The 18,079-nt window shown below is 32.6% G+C and overlaps 1 protein-coding gene across 1 annotated transcript; it reads left to right on the top strand.

Annotated features, from left to right (window-relative positions):
* Nucleotides 1-626: 626 nt before the first annotated feature.
* On the top strand, nucleotides 627-10,476 carry LOC139527581 (zinc finger protein 665-like). Its single transcript, XM_071323095.1, has 4 exons — nucleotides 627-747; nucleotides 4,755-4,825; nucleotides 8,007-9,838; nucleotides 10,002-10,476. Exon 3 carries the CDS (start codon nucleotides 8,074-8,076, stop codon nucleotides 9,442-9,444), a length of 1,371 nt encoding a protein of 456 aa, XP_071179196.1. The 5' UTR covers nucleotides 627-747; nucleotides 4,755-4,825; nucleotides 8,007-8,073; the 3' UTR covers nucleotides 9,445-9,838; nucleotides 10,002-10,476.
* Nucleotides 10,477-18,079: the final 7,603 nt, after the last annotated feature.

Here is an 18,079-nt window from a genome sequence, read left to right as displayed (position 1 = left end):
TACATGTTTATCACACATATTACAAAGTCTCAGATGTCTCTCAATATTATAAAATCGACCAGTTTCTATGGGGGTTTGGATGAGGTTAAATGATTAAAGAATAATGCCCTTAAAAATGAAGATTAGAGAATAAGGGGCAAAAAAATAAAGATTAGAGAAAAAAGGGGTTATTTTTTTTTAAAGATTAGAGAAAAAAGGGGTGAAAATTAAATGTTTACAGAATAACATACTCCCCCCCCCCCCCCTTTTCCCCATCCAGACCCTCTTCTATATTCAAACAGTGAGCAGATATGCGATATTTACAAATAAATGATTTATAAATATAATTTACAGCATGTGTATTGATCTAAATAATATTGTAACATGTTGGGATCAAATACATGTACATATCCATATCATACAACATACATTTTGGTGAGTCTTCAAAAAAATAGTTCATTTCGCTATGAAAGCTTTTACTTAGTTAACTACCTGAACAAAAAATGTAAAGATATTAATGGTAGACGCACAGAAGAAATAATCTTTTATAATTAGACGTTCACGTATGATGAGTGATCATGAGTTTATCATTTAGACTACCATGCTGATTCTTTTTGTCAATTGTGCGTACCATAGTAATATAATTTGAATTATCTCCCTTTGTTATTTTACCAAAGAAGCGTATGTTACAAATGAAATTTACATCAACTGACTGATACGTGTACAAGCTACAAGAAAAGTAAAACAACTGTAGAGCTAAACTAGCAGGTAATTATTCACTTTTTCATTTTATATATTTCATTTTATGTTAGAATAATGCAATCTTTAACAAATATTTTCTTTTATTGTTTGTTAAACAAATAACTATGGCATGCCCATATAGCAATATTTTATATTTCTCTTGGTACAAATTAGAAATATTCTGGTTCTTCTTGTGAACTATAGTAACAAAGAAGCACAAAATGGCTTATAGACCAAGCATATTCATGATATTAGCAAAAACTATAGACAAGAATGCACAAATTTACCATTATGATAGTAAATAACACAATAATTACATGATGTCTGGCAAGGCTATTTTAATTTTTTTCTGGGATGCCAGGAACACAACGACTTGATGTATAAGTACAGAACCACATCATATTATATACATGTAACAAAGAAACATAACTAGAGGCTTTAAAGAGCCTGTGTCGCTCACCTTGGTCTATGTGAAAATGATGTGAATATTAAACAATGGACACAGATGGATTCATGACAAAATTGTGTTTTGGTGATGGTGATGTGTTTGTAGATCTTACTTTACTAAACATTCTTGCTGCTTACAATTATCTCTATCTATAACAGTACTTTCTGTGGAAAATGTTATTGAAAATCTTCAAATTTTAAGAAAATTGTTAAAAATTTACTATGAAGGGCAATAACTCCTTAGGGGGTCAATTGACTATTTTGGTAATACTGACTTACTTTTAGTTCTTACTTTGCTGTACATTATTGCTGTTTACAGTTTATCTCTATCTATAATAATATTCAAGATAATAACAAAAAAACAGCAAAATTTCCTCAAAATTACCAATTCAGGGGCAGCAACCTAACAACCGATTATCCGATTCATCTGAAAATTCCAGGGCAGATAGATCGTGACCTGATCAACAATTTTACTTCCTGTCAGATTTGCTCTAAATGCTTTGGTTTTTGAGTTACAAATGTATTTAAGCCAAAAACTGCATTTTACCCCATGTTCTATTTTTAGCCATGGCGGCCATCTTGGTTTGTTGGGCGGGTCACCGGACACATTTTTTAAACTAGATACCCCAATGATGGTTATGGCCAAGTTTGGTTAAATTTGGCCCAGTAGTTTCAGAGGAGAAGATTTTTCTAAAAGATTACTAAGATTTATGAAAAATGGTTAAAAATTGACTATAAAGGGCAATAACTCCTAAAGTGGTCAACTGACCATTTTGGTCATGTTGACTTATTTGTAGATCTTACTTTGCTGAACATTATTTCTGTTTACAGATTATCTCTATCTATAATAATATTCAAGATAATAACCAAAAACAGCAAAATTTCCTTAAAATTACCATTTCAGGGGCAGCAACCCAACAACGAAATGTCTGATTCATCTGAAAATTTCAGGACAGATAGATCTTGACCTGATGAACAATATTACCCCATGTCAGATTTGCTCTAAATGCTTTGGTTTTTGAGTTATAAGCCAAAAACTGCATTTTACCCCTATGTTCTATTTTTAGCCATGGCGGCCATCTTGGTTGGTTGGCCGGATCACTGGACACATTTTTTAAACTAGATACCCCAATGATGATTGTGGCCAAGTTTGGTTAAATTTGGCCCAGTAGTTTCAGAGGAGAAGATTTTTGTAAAAGTTAACGCAGGACAACGACGACAGACGACGCCGGACGCCAGACGCCAAGTGATGAGAAAAGCTCACTTGGCCGTTCGGCCAGGTGAGCTAAAAAGGCATGTAGACAAAGCACATTCAGGCCAGTCACTGAGTCAGGGGTACTATATACATGTACAAGTAATCTTTATTGAAGAAGTAAAAATATACTTATAATACAAGTTAATTATAATGTTTGCAAAATCTCCCCTTAATTTTCCCAAAAATTCACTTGTATAATAAGTGATTTATTTTTACGATCCCCCAAAAAATCTTAAGTTTTGAGACATGTGAGATCTATGTAAAAACATGCCTTTAATGATTTTTCCCAGGTAAGCTGGTAATTTTTGTTATAGTTCAATGTTTCATCTCATTAATTCAACAAAGAAACTGATTGTGCAAAAATTTTTAGTATTTGCACAAGGCCTTGAAAAATATAAAAAAAGAAGATGTGGTATAATTGCCAATGAGACAACTGTCCACAAGAGACCAAAATGACACAGACATTTAAAACAACTATAGGTCACTGTATGGCCTTCAACAATGAGCAAAGCCCATACGGCATAGTCAGCTATAAAAGGCCCCTATAAGACAATGTAAGCAATTCAAACGAGAAAACTAACTGCCTTATTGATATAAAAAAATGAACGAAAAACAAATATGTAACACATAAACGAACTACAACCACTGAATTACAGGCTCCTGACTTGGGACAGGCACATACATAGATAATGTGGCGGGTTAAATAGCTCCTTGGGGGCTTGTAAATGAACAGTGTTCTGAAGATAACAGACAAATTGGATTTTCATTGTCCATGAAATTACACTATAAAATAAATGAGGCTCCCACAGGGTCAAACACGACCTGCGACTTCTGGGCTTTTTAGAGGCGACTTCCAACCTGAGGGACTTCTCAAAACGACCTGCGACCTGTAAAATTTGGAAAAAACGACTTCCAACCGACATCCATCCTCTTTGTCGGGAAAAAACGACCTGCGACCTGTACATTTCCATTAAATACAACCTCTCTACGAATTTAAAAGTGATCTTGCGACCTTAGGGGGTACCCTGTGGGAGCCTCATAAATAGTAAAGACATCTGTAAAGTGCAGACAAAAAAGAGCAAAGAAATCATAAGACTTCAAGAAAAGAAGATACATGTAGGATGACTTTTTAATTTATATAAGTAAAGAAAATTTGAATGTATTAAAAAGGGACAGATATTTTTTTTACCTATACAAGTAAATAAAATACACTTGTATAAGTATCCTACACATGTTCTTATAAAAGTATATTAATATTACTTTTTCAAGTTTACAAATGAACGTTACTTGTACAACTTGTACCCCTTGAACCGAATGGCCAGATCAACATGGCTCTAACATAGAATCTCGCATTTAACGTCAGAATGTCTAAATTTGTAAGTTTTAGGATTTGTCTCCCTATAATGCAAGACAACGTCAGATTAGATTAGTAAATTGGTAGTTTACATTACTTTCTTGCTGTCCATAGCCATGATGATAGGTTAATTTTGTATTTCTCCTTAAAAAAAACATACATGTCAATATGTATAAAAGAAACACAAATGAGCATATACATATAGGCAAAGCATTAGCAAATATGAAAGACCAGGATACAATTTTTTTTAATAGAACAATAACACAATAGCCAGATGTGCAAGTAAAGCTCCACGTAATATGTATCAAATAAACATAAAAAGACACACGGTCAAAGCAAATATGAAAGATAATGCAAACAACACAATGAGGGGAAGCATAAGTACAGAGTCATGTCAAATGCATACATTCACATCTATTCTACATCTTTAATACACACATTCACATCGATTCCACATCTTTAATACACAAAAAAATAAAGACAGACAGAAAGATGCTGCTAACAAAACTTTTTCATTTGAAAAAAAGAAAAAAGAATGGACAGAACATACATGTATCATATATGACATATATATATAAAAGAAAGTGTTGACAAAAGAGTTCTTTATTTTTCTTCACAACTACATGTACATGGCTGACATTATTTTCTTTTTCAATCGTTTAAGAGTTGTTTAAATTTATAAATAAATAACCCTGAAACTACACAAACAAATAACAAAAACAGAAATTCATAGACAATCATGCCAATACGTTGTACAAAGGGATATAACTCTGAATTCATAAAACGGAAAGAACATGAATAAAATTCAATAATTGACGTCTTTTCTATAAGAATAACACCAATACTGTTAAAGTTTAAATGTTATAAAGGTATAAATTCAATCAAACTCAATTACAATTTAAATTTAATTTTGAATCATACTTTTTATCACCTTGATCATATTGGTTTTAGTTTTCAGAATATTTATTTTCCTTTTAGGTAAACCGTGTACACCTGAAGGTCTTGATTTGTAGTGGCAGATGGTTAGGCCCACCCTGAAGAGACAGGAAGTATGTTTAATATTTTTATCTGGAAAATAAACAAACTTTATTAATCATTGTGCAATATTCCATTTTCAAGAATTATTAATATCTGATTCAGAAAATTTAAGTTTTATTTTTAGAATAGTTCTATTACAAAAATGTACCATGATTACTCTCATAAGTATTTTTTAAGATAAAAAAAAAAAGTGCTATGATTGCCAATGTCAAATGAGACTTTATCCATCAAAGTTCAAGTGAGGTGCACACGATGTTAGTAATTATTAGGTAACTGGGCGCATGCATGACCTTCAAAAATGAGAAAAGCCCATACTGATAGTTGGCTATAATGCTCTGACATAAAAAAATATGTCATTGTCAATATTCAACTGAGAAAACTAGCCGCCTAATTTATATCAAGCAATTTAGGGAGCTACCATTTGATTTTTATGGGGGGGGGGGGGGGCTAGGATGAAATTTGAAAAAAATAGGCAGGACAGGAGTTTTGAGTAAAAAAAAAAGGCAGGATGAGCAACCTGGTAAAAAAAAAGGCAGGATGACAATTTGTGTAAAAAAAGGCAGGATAAACAAGTAAAAAAAAAGGCAGGACCGAATAGAGTAAAAAAAAAATGCAGGACAGGGATTACAACTAAAAAAAAAGCCCCCCCCCCCCCTAAAAATCAAATGGTAGCTCCCTTAGGAAAAATAATTACTGACAAACATGAACCAATGACAAAAGTTTTAATGGAGTTCTTATGAATAAAGTTGAGAATGGAAATATGGAATGTGTGAATTAGACAACAACCTTACCAATGAGTAGAAAACAGTGGCCACAATTAGCATGAATAGGTCTTCAACACAGCGAGAAAATTACACTCACAGAGGTGGTCAGAAGCTGGCCACTGTTAAAACGAAAATGTGTATACATGCTGTAACATGGTATAAGCATGATTAGTTCAGTGAAAATAGATGTCACACTAAACTACGAAACATATAAATTAAATGAACTAAAATGAAGAAAAAAACATACAAGACTTTGAACATGAAGAAAGGAATAAGAAGCTCCTGACTTGGGACAGGTTCAATTACAGCAGGTTTTAAAATTTAAACATGTGAAGTGTCATATGAATTACAAATAAATTAATTCAGAATGTGTAAGAACTCGAAATGGGTACAGCCAGTCCGGGGTTCTACTTGTACAAGTAATCTTTATTTACTTTAAATTTTTACTTTTATGAAGTAAATTATAATGTTTGAATATTAATCTCCCTTCAATTTTCTCAAAAGTTTACTTGTATACATGTAAGTGCAATGTTTCATCTCCTTAATTCAACAAAGGAACTAATTGGACAAAAATATTACAATGTGTAAGTATTTGTGCAAAGCCTTCAAAAAATGCCCATTAGGGTCTTGAAAATGAGCAGTGCTCTGATATTGTCTGAAGATAACAGACAAATGAGATTTTTATTGTCCATGAAATTAAATTTAAATGAATAGTAAAGACATCTGCAAAGGGCATGCAATTAAAAATTATATTAGAGCAAAGCATAGCCTAAACAAGAATGAACAAAAAAAGTACATGGATGTCCCATTCGCACTATCATTTGCTATGTTCAGTGGACCTTAAAAATGGGATAAAATCTCTAATTAGGCATTAAAATTGGAAAGATCATATCATAGGGAACATGTTTACTAAGTTTCAAGTTGATTGGACTATGACTTCATCCAAAACTACCACCACCAAAAACTTTAACATGTTTAACCTAAAGCGGGAAAAATGGATGAACTGACACACTGAGGAACGGATGAACGGAAGCATGCACAGACCAGCAAACATAATGCCCATAAATTGGGCCTAAAAATTCAAGAAAGAAGATATGGAAATACTTTTTACTTGTTTAACAATGTTTTAAGTAAAACAATCTGAATGTCTAAGGGACATAACTAAACCAAAATTTTGTTTACCTATACAAGGAAATAAAATACCCTTGTACAACAAATGTACATATACAATGACATGTATAAGTATACGACAAATTTACTTATATTAAAGTATATTAATATTTACTTCTTCAAGTAAATAAAACTATGCCCAGTGACACAAGTAGTACCCCTGACTAACTATGGATGTACTTCATCAACGTTTACAAAATGTCTATCAATACTATTTAGTCCAGTACTAGTGTATCCATGCACAGTACCTTAAACATGTTAAACACTTGGCTTCAATTTGGTAATCTGGACCAGCATATGCATGATAGTTTAATTATTTTACTTTAAACAAACAGTTATATGAGTTATCTGTCTTTCCCATAAACATACTAAGTGTTTTTTATGTCCCACCTATGATAGTAAACACGGTAAAGGGGCATTTTGTTTTCTAGTCTGTGCATCCGTTCGTTTGTCCGTTCCATCATTTGTCCCTCCGTCTGTCCATCTTGAGGTTAAAGTTTTTGGTCAAGGTAGTTTTTGATGAAATTGAAGTCCAATCAACTAGAAACTTAGTATACATGTTCCCTATAATATGATCTTTCCAAACTAAGTTAGAGTTTACATTTGTATATATATCCCAATTTAACAGTCCACTGAACTTACAGTGGCGGATCCAGGGGAGGGGTTCTGGGGTTGGAACCCCCCTTTTTTTGGACAATCAATGCATTTGAATGGGAGCATATAGTTGGAACCCCCCCCCCCCCCCCCCTGATGTAAAACAGGATCTAAATTCTTAATGGCCCCAAGATTGCTTCCAGTCTAGAACTTATAGAAGAACAAGCTTAAGAGTGTGTTTAAAGTACATGGATGCGCCACTGACATTATCATTTTCTAAGTCAATGGAAATTTGCTTAAATTAAAATAATTAAACTATCATGCATATGCTGGTCCAGATTACCAAACTGAAGCCAAGTGTTTAAGGTACTGTGCATGGATACACTGGACTAAATAGTATTGATAGACATTTTGTAAACGTTGATTTCGTGATTATTTTTGCCCGAGTGATAGTCGTGCATTCTAATTTGATAAAATTCATAATTCTGGAGTTCTTAGTCAATATTCAAATGTGCAAACTAATTTTTATTGGATTTAGAGCATGGGTTTATCATGTTTATTCAAAAGGCGAATAAAGCATGTCATATATAAGAATCATTGATAATATTGATTAACAATAAAAAAAATCAAAATTAACAATATTACTTTTTTTTTTAATTTTTAGGTCTAAAAGACTTGAAACACATCTTGTATGTTGTTTAAAAGAGTCCTTAATCAACAATTAGAAAAAGATGGAAATACCTGTACCAGTTGTGGATGAAATCAAGCTAGCTATGGATGGAATGCCTTACAGTTTTGATATTGACAGGAATGGAGAGCCATACAAACATGACAAAACTGATCATACTGATATGGATAATAATAAACCATGCTATACTTATATTTTTGAAAATGATGAGGCTTTAAAAGAGGATTCAGAAGAAGATCCTATTCAATCCAATACATGTAATGAGTTATTATCAGAAAACGATTTTTCTAAGACAATCTTTCAAAAATACACTGAGGACAGACCATATAAATGTGAAACTTGCGGCAAAACATTTACTCAGACTGATAACTTGAAGACTCATATGAAAATGCACAACGGTGAAAAGGCATTTAAATGCAATGTCTGTGGTAGAGGGTTTCCTTACAAAAGTGTTTTATTGGGTCACATGACAACTCATTCTGATGAAAAGCCTTTTCCTTGTCAATTTTGCAGTAAAATGTTCCGTCGTCGTAATAATTTACGAACACATGAAAGAAATGTACATGCAGGCGAAAAACCTTTCAAATGTGAAATTTGTGGTCAAGGTTATTTTTGGCAAAACAAATTGTTCAAACATATGTTAAAGCATACAGATCCTCGTCACAAATGTGATATTTGTGAGAAATCATTTGTATGGAGTGATGACTTGTCAATACACATGAAAATTCATACAGGCGACACGTCATATGAATGTGAAATTTGTGGTAAAGGTTTTAATAGAAAAGGTGTATTGAATAGACATAGGAAAACACATACTGGTGAAAGAAACTTTTATTGCGAGATTTGTCGGAACAGATATACAACAGCTTGGGACCTAAAGTTACACCGGGAAACTCATTCTGATGCAAAACCGTTCAAATGTGATCTATGTGAAAAATCATTCCGGCGTAAAGAGCACCTCAGTTCACACGTGACTACACATACAGGTGAAAAACCCTATGCATGTAATTTATGTGGGAAAAAATTCAGCCGCAATGCAAACTTGACAGTGCATTTGAGAACCCATTCTACTATTGTGTCTAATCATGAAAAGCCTTACACATGCAGCATATGTGGAATAAAAGTTACACAAAAGCACACATTGAAGACACATATGAGAAGACATACAGGTGAAAAGCCATATGAATGCAATTTATGTGGAAAAAAATTCACTGAAAGTGGGACTTTAAAAAGACACTCAAAAATACATACAAATGAAAAACAAATGTTCGAGTGTAATGTATGCAAGAAAAGCTTTGCCAGTAAACAAAATGTTCAGAATCACATGCAAACACACAGAGATGAGGAATCATACATATATGAGACGCTTATGGGAAATGTTTTACCATTAATGGGAAACTGTATGGACACATGAAAATACATACTGGTGACCAACTCCATGATTGTAGCAGTAAACATTATTTGGTGATTTAGATACACAATCTGGTTCAACAAGCTTATATAAATGTATTGTGTGTCACAAAGAATTTAATACAAACACAAACCCACAGTCACATATGAAAAATCAACATGTTGGCATAAAACCGTATAATTGCAGTGTTTGCAATAAATCAATCATTTGACATGACCGATTTAAAAGCATTCAAAAACGCAAACTGATAAAAAAATGAGACAAAATATTTTGCTGTTATAGATTATTAAAGACATGATAGAATCATAGGAGAATACAAACACATCAATTTAGATTTATAATGGTAAATGTGGAGATACAGTTCATTCAGCTGTTTCACTAAACAATCACATGACAGGCGCGGATCCAGAGGGGGGGTTCCGGGGGTTGGAACCCCCCTTTTTTTTTGGACGATCAATGCATTTGAATGGGGCAATGGAATTGGAACCCCCCCCCCCCCCCCTTTGTCCTGGGTTAAGAACCCCCCCTTTTTAAAATGGCTGGATCCGCCCCTGCATGAGAATTTAGATTTATAATGGTAAATGTGGAGATACAGTTCATTCAGCTGTTTCACTAAACAATCACATGAGAAGCGCAGTCTTAAAGACCTGATGAATAGAGTATTAATATGTAGTATAAAACACAAGATGATCTTCAACTGAGAATAGTGATATGTGATATAAACATGATAAATGTGATATAATTACAATTTTTGTAAACATTTGTAAATGAATGAATTTTATTCACACAAAACTACATGTACATGTCATCATGGTCATAGTTCTATAGAGAAAAATGTATATATCTACAATTATATATGTATAAACTTGTACATGGGTTAACAAATGTAACTTTACCTGGACATGCTGGAGGGCTTATTTTCACCTTTTTTATTTTTATAAACTTTCATAATTTTTCTTATTTGATAGTCATGATAGTATTGTTTACATACCATCATGACCATACATATTAAATAAACCATTCAATTTGTATGTATTTGGATTTTTAAAGCAATATTCTGGGGAAAAAAACTCTACATCCAAAGATTTACAAGTCATGATGTAATGATATTCATCACCTACATCACTTGAGCCGCAAAGTTACAAAATCTGTCATTTCGTGAGTCTGACAAGCATTACAAGGCTTTCCATCTCCCTATCTCAATTGGTAATTGGTGACTTCCACATGTGAATTTGTAGTATAGAAAGAATAAATTCATGAAATTATACACCAAAATGTTGAGATAATTCTCAAATTTCCGATAATATGTGCCTTATACATGTTATATACATGAAATATGGCTTAAAAATTCTGTGACAAAGCCGAAGTCATTCAGCAAAATGTTTAGGTAAGCTGCATGTATCTATACATTCTACAAGTGTAGCTATCTGTGAATTTTGTTCTACACTTTTTGATATCCAAATAGGCAATTGTCAGCAAACTTATTTGTTTGTAATTATTAGACATGTATTCCACAATTATCTAAAGCATTATGCCGTAACGGATAGGGCATTTAGTTTTACTCTTGTCCATTTGTACGTATTATTTCATGTATTTGGATGGTCCCAAAATTGGTTTTTATTTTCTAATTTTACTTATCTCAACCAAATGTTTTGAAACTGTAACACAAAGCTCATTACTTTAATACACTGATCAAGTTTGAACTTTGGTGGCGTCCATTTTGCTCTTCCTGAGCTATGCCCCTTTACAAATGGAAAAAATGCTGGAATTTTTAGTTCTCATTCTCTGACTTTAGTTTGCCTCAATCAAATGTTATGAAACTTATATACAATGCTTGTTACCACGAAACCAAATCGAGTTTGAATTTTGGTGATGTAAATTAATTTTACTGTTTTAAAGTTATGCCCGTTACAAATGGAAAAATTACTTGATTTTTCGTTTCGGTTCTCTTATTTCATGTATGATCTGAATGTTATGAAAACTATACACTATGCTAATTTAAAAAAAAACTCAGATCAAGTAAAAAATTTGGGTAGTGGCACATGTAAAGTTCTTGAGTTATGTCCTTTTATAACATTATATGCAAGCGGTGCATCATCTGTGTCCAACGGACACATTTTTCAGTTATTTTTATATGACCGCAAAAATAGGTATATTGGTATCACGTCGTCGTTGTCGTCAGCGTCGTCTGAAGAGGGATGGTTCCGGATTATAACTGTAGTATAAGTAAATAGAAATCAATAAAATTTTAACACAATGTTTATAACCACAAAAGGAAGCATGGGATTGATTTTGGGGGTTATGGTCCCTATGGGTTAGGAATTAGGGGCCCAAAGAGGCCCAAAGCAAGTATTATCTAATGTCAGGACAATAAGTTGTGTAATGTATTTCAATTGTTCTGAAATTGTACCACAATGTTTAATACCATAATTAGAAGGTTGGGATATATTTTAAGGGTTATGGGGCAAACAGTCTAGGAATAAAGTGCAAAAAATGGGCAAAAAACCAGCATTATTGTAGTTTCAAGAGAATAAATTAGAGTTATCTTTCTTTGTCCAGAATGGTTGTTGAATCACCTAAAACCAATGCTTTATGATATCTTCTTTGCAAATTTGAGTTATCTTTCTTTGTCAAGAATAGTAGTTGAATAGATTTATATCAATGCTATATACAATAAATAATGCAATATTTACTTTACTACCAACTGATAAATTAAAGCAATCTTTACCATTCAGTGATTTCAAGCACTTTGATTACCATTCTAGGGTTATGCCCCTTTACAAGTTGAAAAATTGAAGAATTTTTAAGTTTCTGTTCTCTTAACTGAAGTTTGTCTTAAATAAATTTAATGAAATGTGTATATAATGCTTATTACCTCTAAACTCAGTTTAAGTTCAATTTTTGTCAGCTTCACTTTTATAGTTCTTGAATTATGTCCCTTTATAACGTTATATGCTAGCAGGGGCATCATCTGTGTCCCTCTGGACACATTCCACATTTATTTTAAAAGTTACTAGTAATGAATATATTAATTTTAAATGTTTTAATCATGACTGTATGACATTTTATATTTTAATATTTTATGATGTATTTGAACGAGTAGTGATTGTTGAATTGAGATCATTTTTGGAATAAGGGAAAGGGGGAGGTGAACAAAAATGGGGGGGGGGGGGGGGGTCAATTTTTCTCATTTCAGATATTAAAAAGAAAATTTCTTCAAATACTTTTTTTTTGAGAGGATTAATATTCAACAGCATAGTGAATTGCTCAAAAGCAAAAAAAAAATATATTTTAGTTCATTAGACCAAATTCATTCTGAGTCAGAAACCTATGTTGTGTCAACTATTTAATCACAATCAAAATTCAGAGCTGTATCCAACTTGAATGTTGTGTCCATACTTGACCCAACCGTTCAGAGTTAGCCCTCTGCGGTCGTATAAAGATGCGCCCTGCGGAGCATCTGATTATATATGTAAATAAAAAAATTGACTTTCAAAACAATAGTTTATATATATACCGTTTTTGTCTTGCTTGGCAGTGTCAAAAAGCAAGACATAGGTATGCTGTTTCAGCAGTGTCAACAGTGTATCAGTTTTTGATAAGGTCTAGTTTATGATGAACCACTAGTGGTAGTTCAAAGATATTTGGTATGCAGAAGATTTATTATTAAAACATCTCATTACCATGGAGATTATTTGGCAACGCCCCTTCAATTATGGTCTATCATGTCTATTGACTTTGAATTTCTGCTTATTGTTCATGTATTAGTTTGTGACGAGGTGAGTTTATGAGGAACCACTAGGGGTAAGGTAATAATAATTGGTATGCAGTTGTATAAGCATTTGCACACTTCATTTTTAAGGAGATAATTTGGCCCTGCTCAGTCATGATCCTGGTCTGTTGATTTAATATTTTTGCTTAGTTTTCATGTTTTAGTTTGTGACTAGGTTAGTTTATGGAGAACCACTAGTGGTAAGTTAATGATAATTGGTATGCAGTTGAATAAGCATTGGCATATCTCATTTCAAAAGAGATTTGTTTGCCCCGCCTCCTCAGTCATGGTCTATTGACTTTGAAACTTTTGCATATAGTTTTCATGAATTAGTTTGTGATTAGGTCGGTTTACAGAGAACCACTAGTGATAGGTCAATCATATTTGGTATGCAGTTGTATTAGATAAAGGCAACAGTAGTATACCGCTGTTCAAAACTCATAAATCCATGGACAAAAAACAAAATCGGGGTAACTAGCATTGACAGTAGCACATTTAATGTCCGTGGAGATTATTTGACCCCGACCCCTCAGTTATGGTTTATTCACTTTAAAATGTTGCTAAGTTTACATATATTAGTTTTGTGTTTAGGTTTGAATAAAGGGAACTACTTCTGGTATTTAGAATGCAGTTGTGGTTTTGCACTGGCACATCTCATTTCCATGAAGATTTTTTAACCATGTATCTTTAGTCATGGTTAATTGCCTTTTACTATTAGCAAAACTTACATGTTAAGGCGTTACTATTTTTAATTTTAACATTTGCATTTTTGAAATAACAAAAAAGCGATCCATATGATGATATCTTTGTGATAACACTTTATGGTATAATTTACCGACTGTGCAAGAGTCAAGGTCGTCAAAAACTTCCATTTGTTGTATGATATAATTCTGCCCAAAAAAATCACCTTAGGAACTTTTGCATAAAGAAATATTGGGAATTTGCATAGTTCAGCATAAATGTTAGAATCTGGAGTAAATTGCTTCAAATAAAAAATGAGTTTGTAATATTTTAGGAGCAAGTCTATGACCCATATGATAATAAATGGCAAAACGACCTTAACTTATCAAAGATATCTAGTTGACCTTTATTAGATAATTTATTAATTCTACTCTTCTTCAAGATAGAATAAATATAAAAGGAGATGTGTTATGATTGCCAAAGACATAATTCTCCACAAGAGACCAAAATGACATAGAAATTAACAACTATAGATCGCCGTACGGTCTTAACTAATATGCAAAATTAGCCAGAAATAGCCCCCAAATTTCCAAATGTAAATCAATTCAAACGAGAAAACTAACGGCCTAATTTATGTACAAAAAAAATCAACGAAAAACAAATACGTGAAACATCAACAAACGCCAACCACTGCATTACTGGCTCCTGCCTTGAGACAGGCACATATATACAGAATGTGTCGGGGTTAAACATGTTAGCGGATCCCAACCCTCCACCTAATCTTTGAGGTTAGTGTTACAGTACAACGTAATAGATATATAACTATAAAAAATAAGTTAAAAAAGACTTTATTCATCAGATACAAATAGAAAGATCTAAGACTAAATTATCAATCCGGACACATCCAATCGATTTAGTGTAAAGACGTCATAACGGTACGAGAGAAAAAAATATGACCCTGTGCAATAGAGATACAGGAATGTCTACAAGTTTATAATAATATTCAATTAATTTTTAATTTACTGATGCCAAAATCAATATTAATACCAATTAATACAATATTCATTGATCTAATTACAGTATTGAATTGGTAACCTTTTAGAATACGTTTATTTATAGGACCAATAAGTTTACCAGGATCTTTTCTAAATAGCCACTTTGTCTGCTATGAACCACTTTGTGAACAAAAAAAATTATCTTAATTTAAATGCTTATAATTATTTATTGATTTTGAACTTTCAATATCATTTATAGAAGTGTCTTCGGACGACGCAGGAACAATGATGTTCAGTAGTTGTCGTTTGGTTATGTCATTCATAGGTGTTTCTTGTTTCTCATTTTTTATATAGATTAGACCGTTGGTTACCTGTTTGAATGGTTTTACACAAGTCATTTGTGGGTCCTAATACCGGCCCTTATATAGCTTGCTGTTCTGTGTGAGCTAAAGCTGCATGTTGGAGACCGTACTTTGACCTATGAAGGACTTTATGATTGTTACTTGGAAGGAAACTTTTCTCGTTGGCACTCGTATCGCATCTCCTTACATCTATACTCTGAATGTGGAAATGGGCAATAGGCATAATTAGTACATCTTAGAGTGAGATTTAAGAACGGTACAAAATGGTTTGGTTTAGTCTTTGAAAGTTGAATTCTGATCATGTCAGAATTCTTTTAAAAACGCAACTTTAAGTTATTTATTGAAAAGAGACATACTTTTGTTACATGAATAAGGGCTGTTTTCAATAATACAATGAACATACATCAGGTACTATCGTCATTGTGTTATGCAAAAATAATGATTCTAATATGACGTGCTTCTTTGGCTTTGTAAAGAAACCATACTTTATTATCCAATAAAATTAGTTTACACATGCGTATATGGACTACGGCAGAAAAATGAATTTTATCAAATTGGTATACGCATTTAATGTATTTCATTAACTTGGGACACTTTCAAACACTAAAATATGATACACATTTTGTTACTAATACTTTTACAATGACAACGATGTACGTGTTACAATTCGAAATTGACATATTTGACCTAGATACCGCAACGTTCGTTCATGTTGGCTGTTCTAACTTCAAAACACCTCCCTCTGAAAAACACGTTTCATCTATCCTGTTTAAATAAAAGGCATGTATATAATAATTTCATTGAAACATATGATCTGACGATAAAATAGAAAATAAAGTATAGGTTAATTATAACTGTTTTCATGGTTGTACTGAAATGACAAAATTGTTTCATATTTATGATAAAATGGATTGACCCTAGCAGGGAATCGAACCCCATTCTCCTATAAAAAAAAAATAGGCGTAATTACCAATATACCACCAAGGTTTCCAATCCATTTTACAAATGCAACAAGATTGTCACTCAGTATTAATTTTAATCATCATGTAATACAGCATTTGAAATCGTCAGATGCACCAGAGACATATGTATACATATATGTCTCTGGATGCACAAAGGCGTGCCCTTTCATCAACTTTACAGGGTGTAGCTAGCGCAAGTATAGTCCAAATAATAATGACGTCTGACAAGGCTAATTTTTTTTTCTGGGACGACGTTGTAGGAAGGCGTCCCAGAAAAAATCAAAATAGCCTTGCCACTTGCCAGATGTCGTAATTATATGGACTACCGCAAGCATAAATGAATCTCTGTCAAAGGGCCCCTCCTGCCAAATCTCGAATGTCAGCACAACTTTATCAAGGAATCCTCTATCAGATATGAACATATTTATCAAAGCTACACTAACCGGCGGAACATTTACAATTAAATTAGTAAATGAAGAACCTACTCGATTCTCCTTGTGTGCGTCCACCGCCATTGACAACTCACTTGCGTGTCAAAAATTGACCTCAAAGAAAAAGACGTTAAATTATAACTTTTCTGTTATATTGTGACACAAATATTGTTTAACATGTTTAAGTTAATAAATTTGTTAATTTCTGTTTCAATTGTAAATTTTAGAAATACAACTTTGCGTAAATAAACTGGTTTAAACTAGTTGGATAAAAATCGACAGATGGAAGAGCCTTCACACATACTGTACACCTTATGTTACACAGCGAACATAGCAATTACCGTAATTGTCCTAATCAGAATCGAAATAATTGATGCCAGCTATACTTTATTTTAGTTTTAACATGGGTAGGCATTATGATCGTGTTATTTTAGCCCTCGCTATCGCTCTGGCAAAAATAATCACGAATATAATGCCTACCCATGTTAAAACGACAATAAAGTATAGCTGGCATCAATTATTTCTTAATTAACAATTTGAACATTTTTGCATTTTTAAACGGTTTTTGTCTAAAATAGAAGTGACCGTTCATTCTCAATATTTAAATACAATGTATATGTTGTATTTAATGATAATACATAATATATATAAATGCATGTAACAAGGTAAAGGCCACTTCTACATTTGCTATCTCATGAGATAAACGCCATATTGTGTAATGGTAGCTCTGTATGCAAATAGACAGAAATGTCGTTTTGATATCCCTTGCAGCATATGCCTGTGATTAAATTGTTTTTGTAGTATTCTAATAAATCTATATCTGAAACGTTCTCCTGTTTTGCCTCTTGCTTGAATAAATGATATTTTGTGGATTGGTCTTTTACCATTACTTCACAAAATGTGACTACTCTGCGATTTCATGACTAAACGTTTCTTATTTTACACCGGTAATTACTATAACATTAAAGTTTTAAAACATAAACATTACTATTAGAACGCAAGATAATCCTTTGGCATTTATGTTTGATAGAATAAATGACGCCTTTTATTCCTGTACATATCTATGTCTGTTATGAATATTTATAAACAAACAAAAAACGTATCTTCACAAAATTGAATTAGATGCATTATAACATTTTCCTAGCAGATAAATAATCGATTTAGACTATAATCCCGCTGTTAATGTTAATGTTTTGATAAATTATTGATTCCACCATACCCGTTTCTTATCTACTGAACTGTGTAATGAAAAATTTAGAATGAACAAATAAAAACAACAGTAGTATACCGCTGTTCGAAATTCATAAATCGATTGAGAAAAACCATTACATTTATTATTCTACTGTATCATTTTGTAACAAAATAATTTTGTTTCAAACGTGATAATGTTAAGAGTATTTAAAGATGGACAGCCAATTTCAGTAAATGAATGCTA

This window comes from Mytilus edulis, chromosome 6 (genome assembly GCF_963676685.1).
Source record: "Mytilus edulis chromosome 6, xbMytEdul2.2, whole genome shotgun sequence".
Lineage (NCBI taxonomy): Eukaryota > Metazoa > Mollusca > Bivalvia > Mytilida > Mytilidae > Mytilus > Mytilus edulis.
This window is presented reverse-complemented; position numbering and strand designations above follow the sequence as displayed.

What these genes read in the sequence shown, in the direction of transcription:
- LOC139527581 (XM_071323095.1), top strand. Translation starts at nt 8,074, where the DNA reads ATGGAAATACCTGTACCAGTTGTGGATGAAATCAAGCTAGCTATGGAT.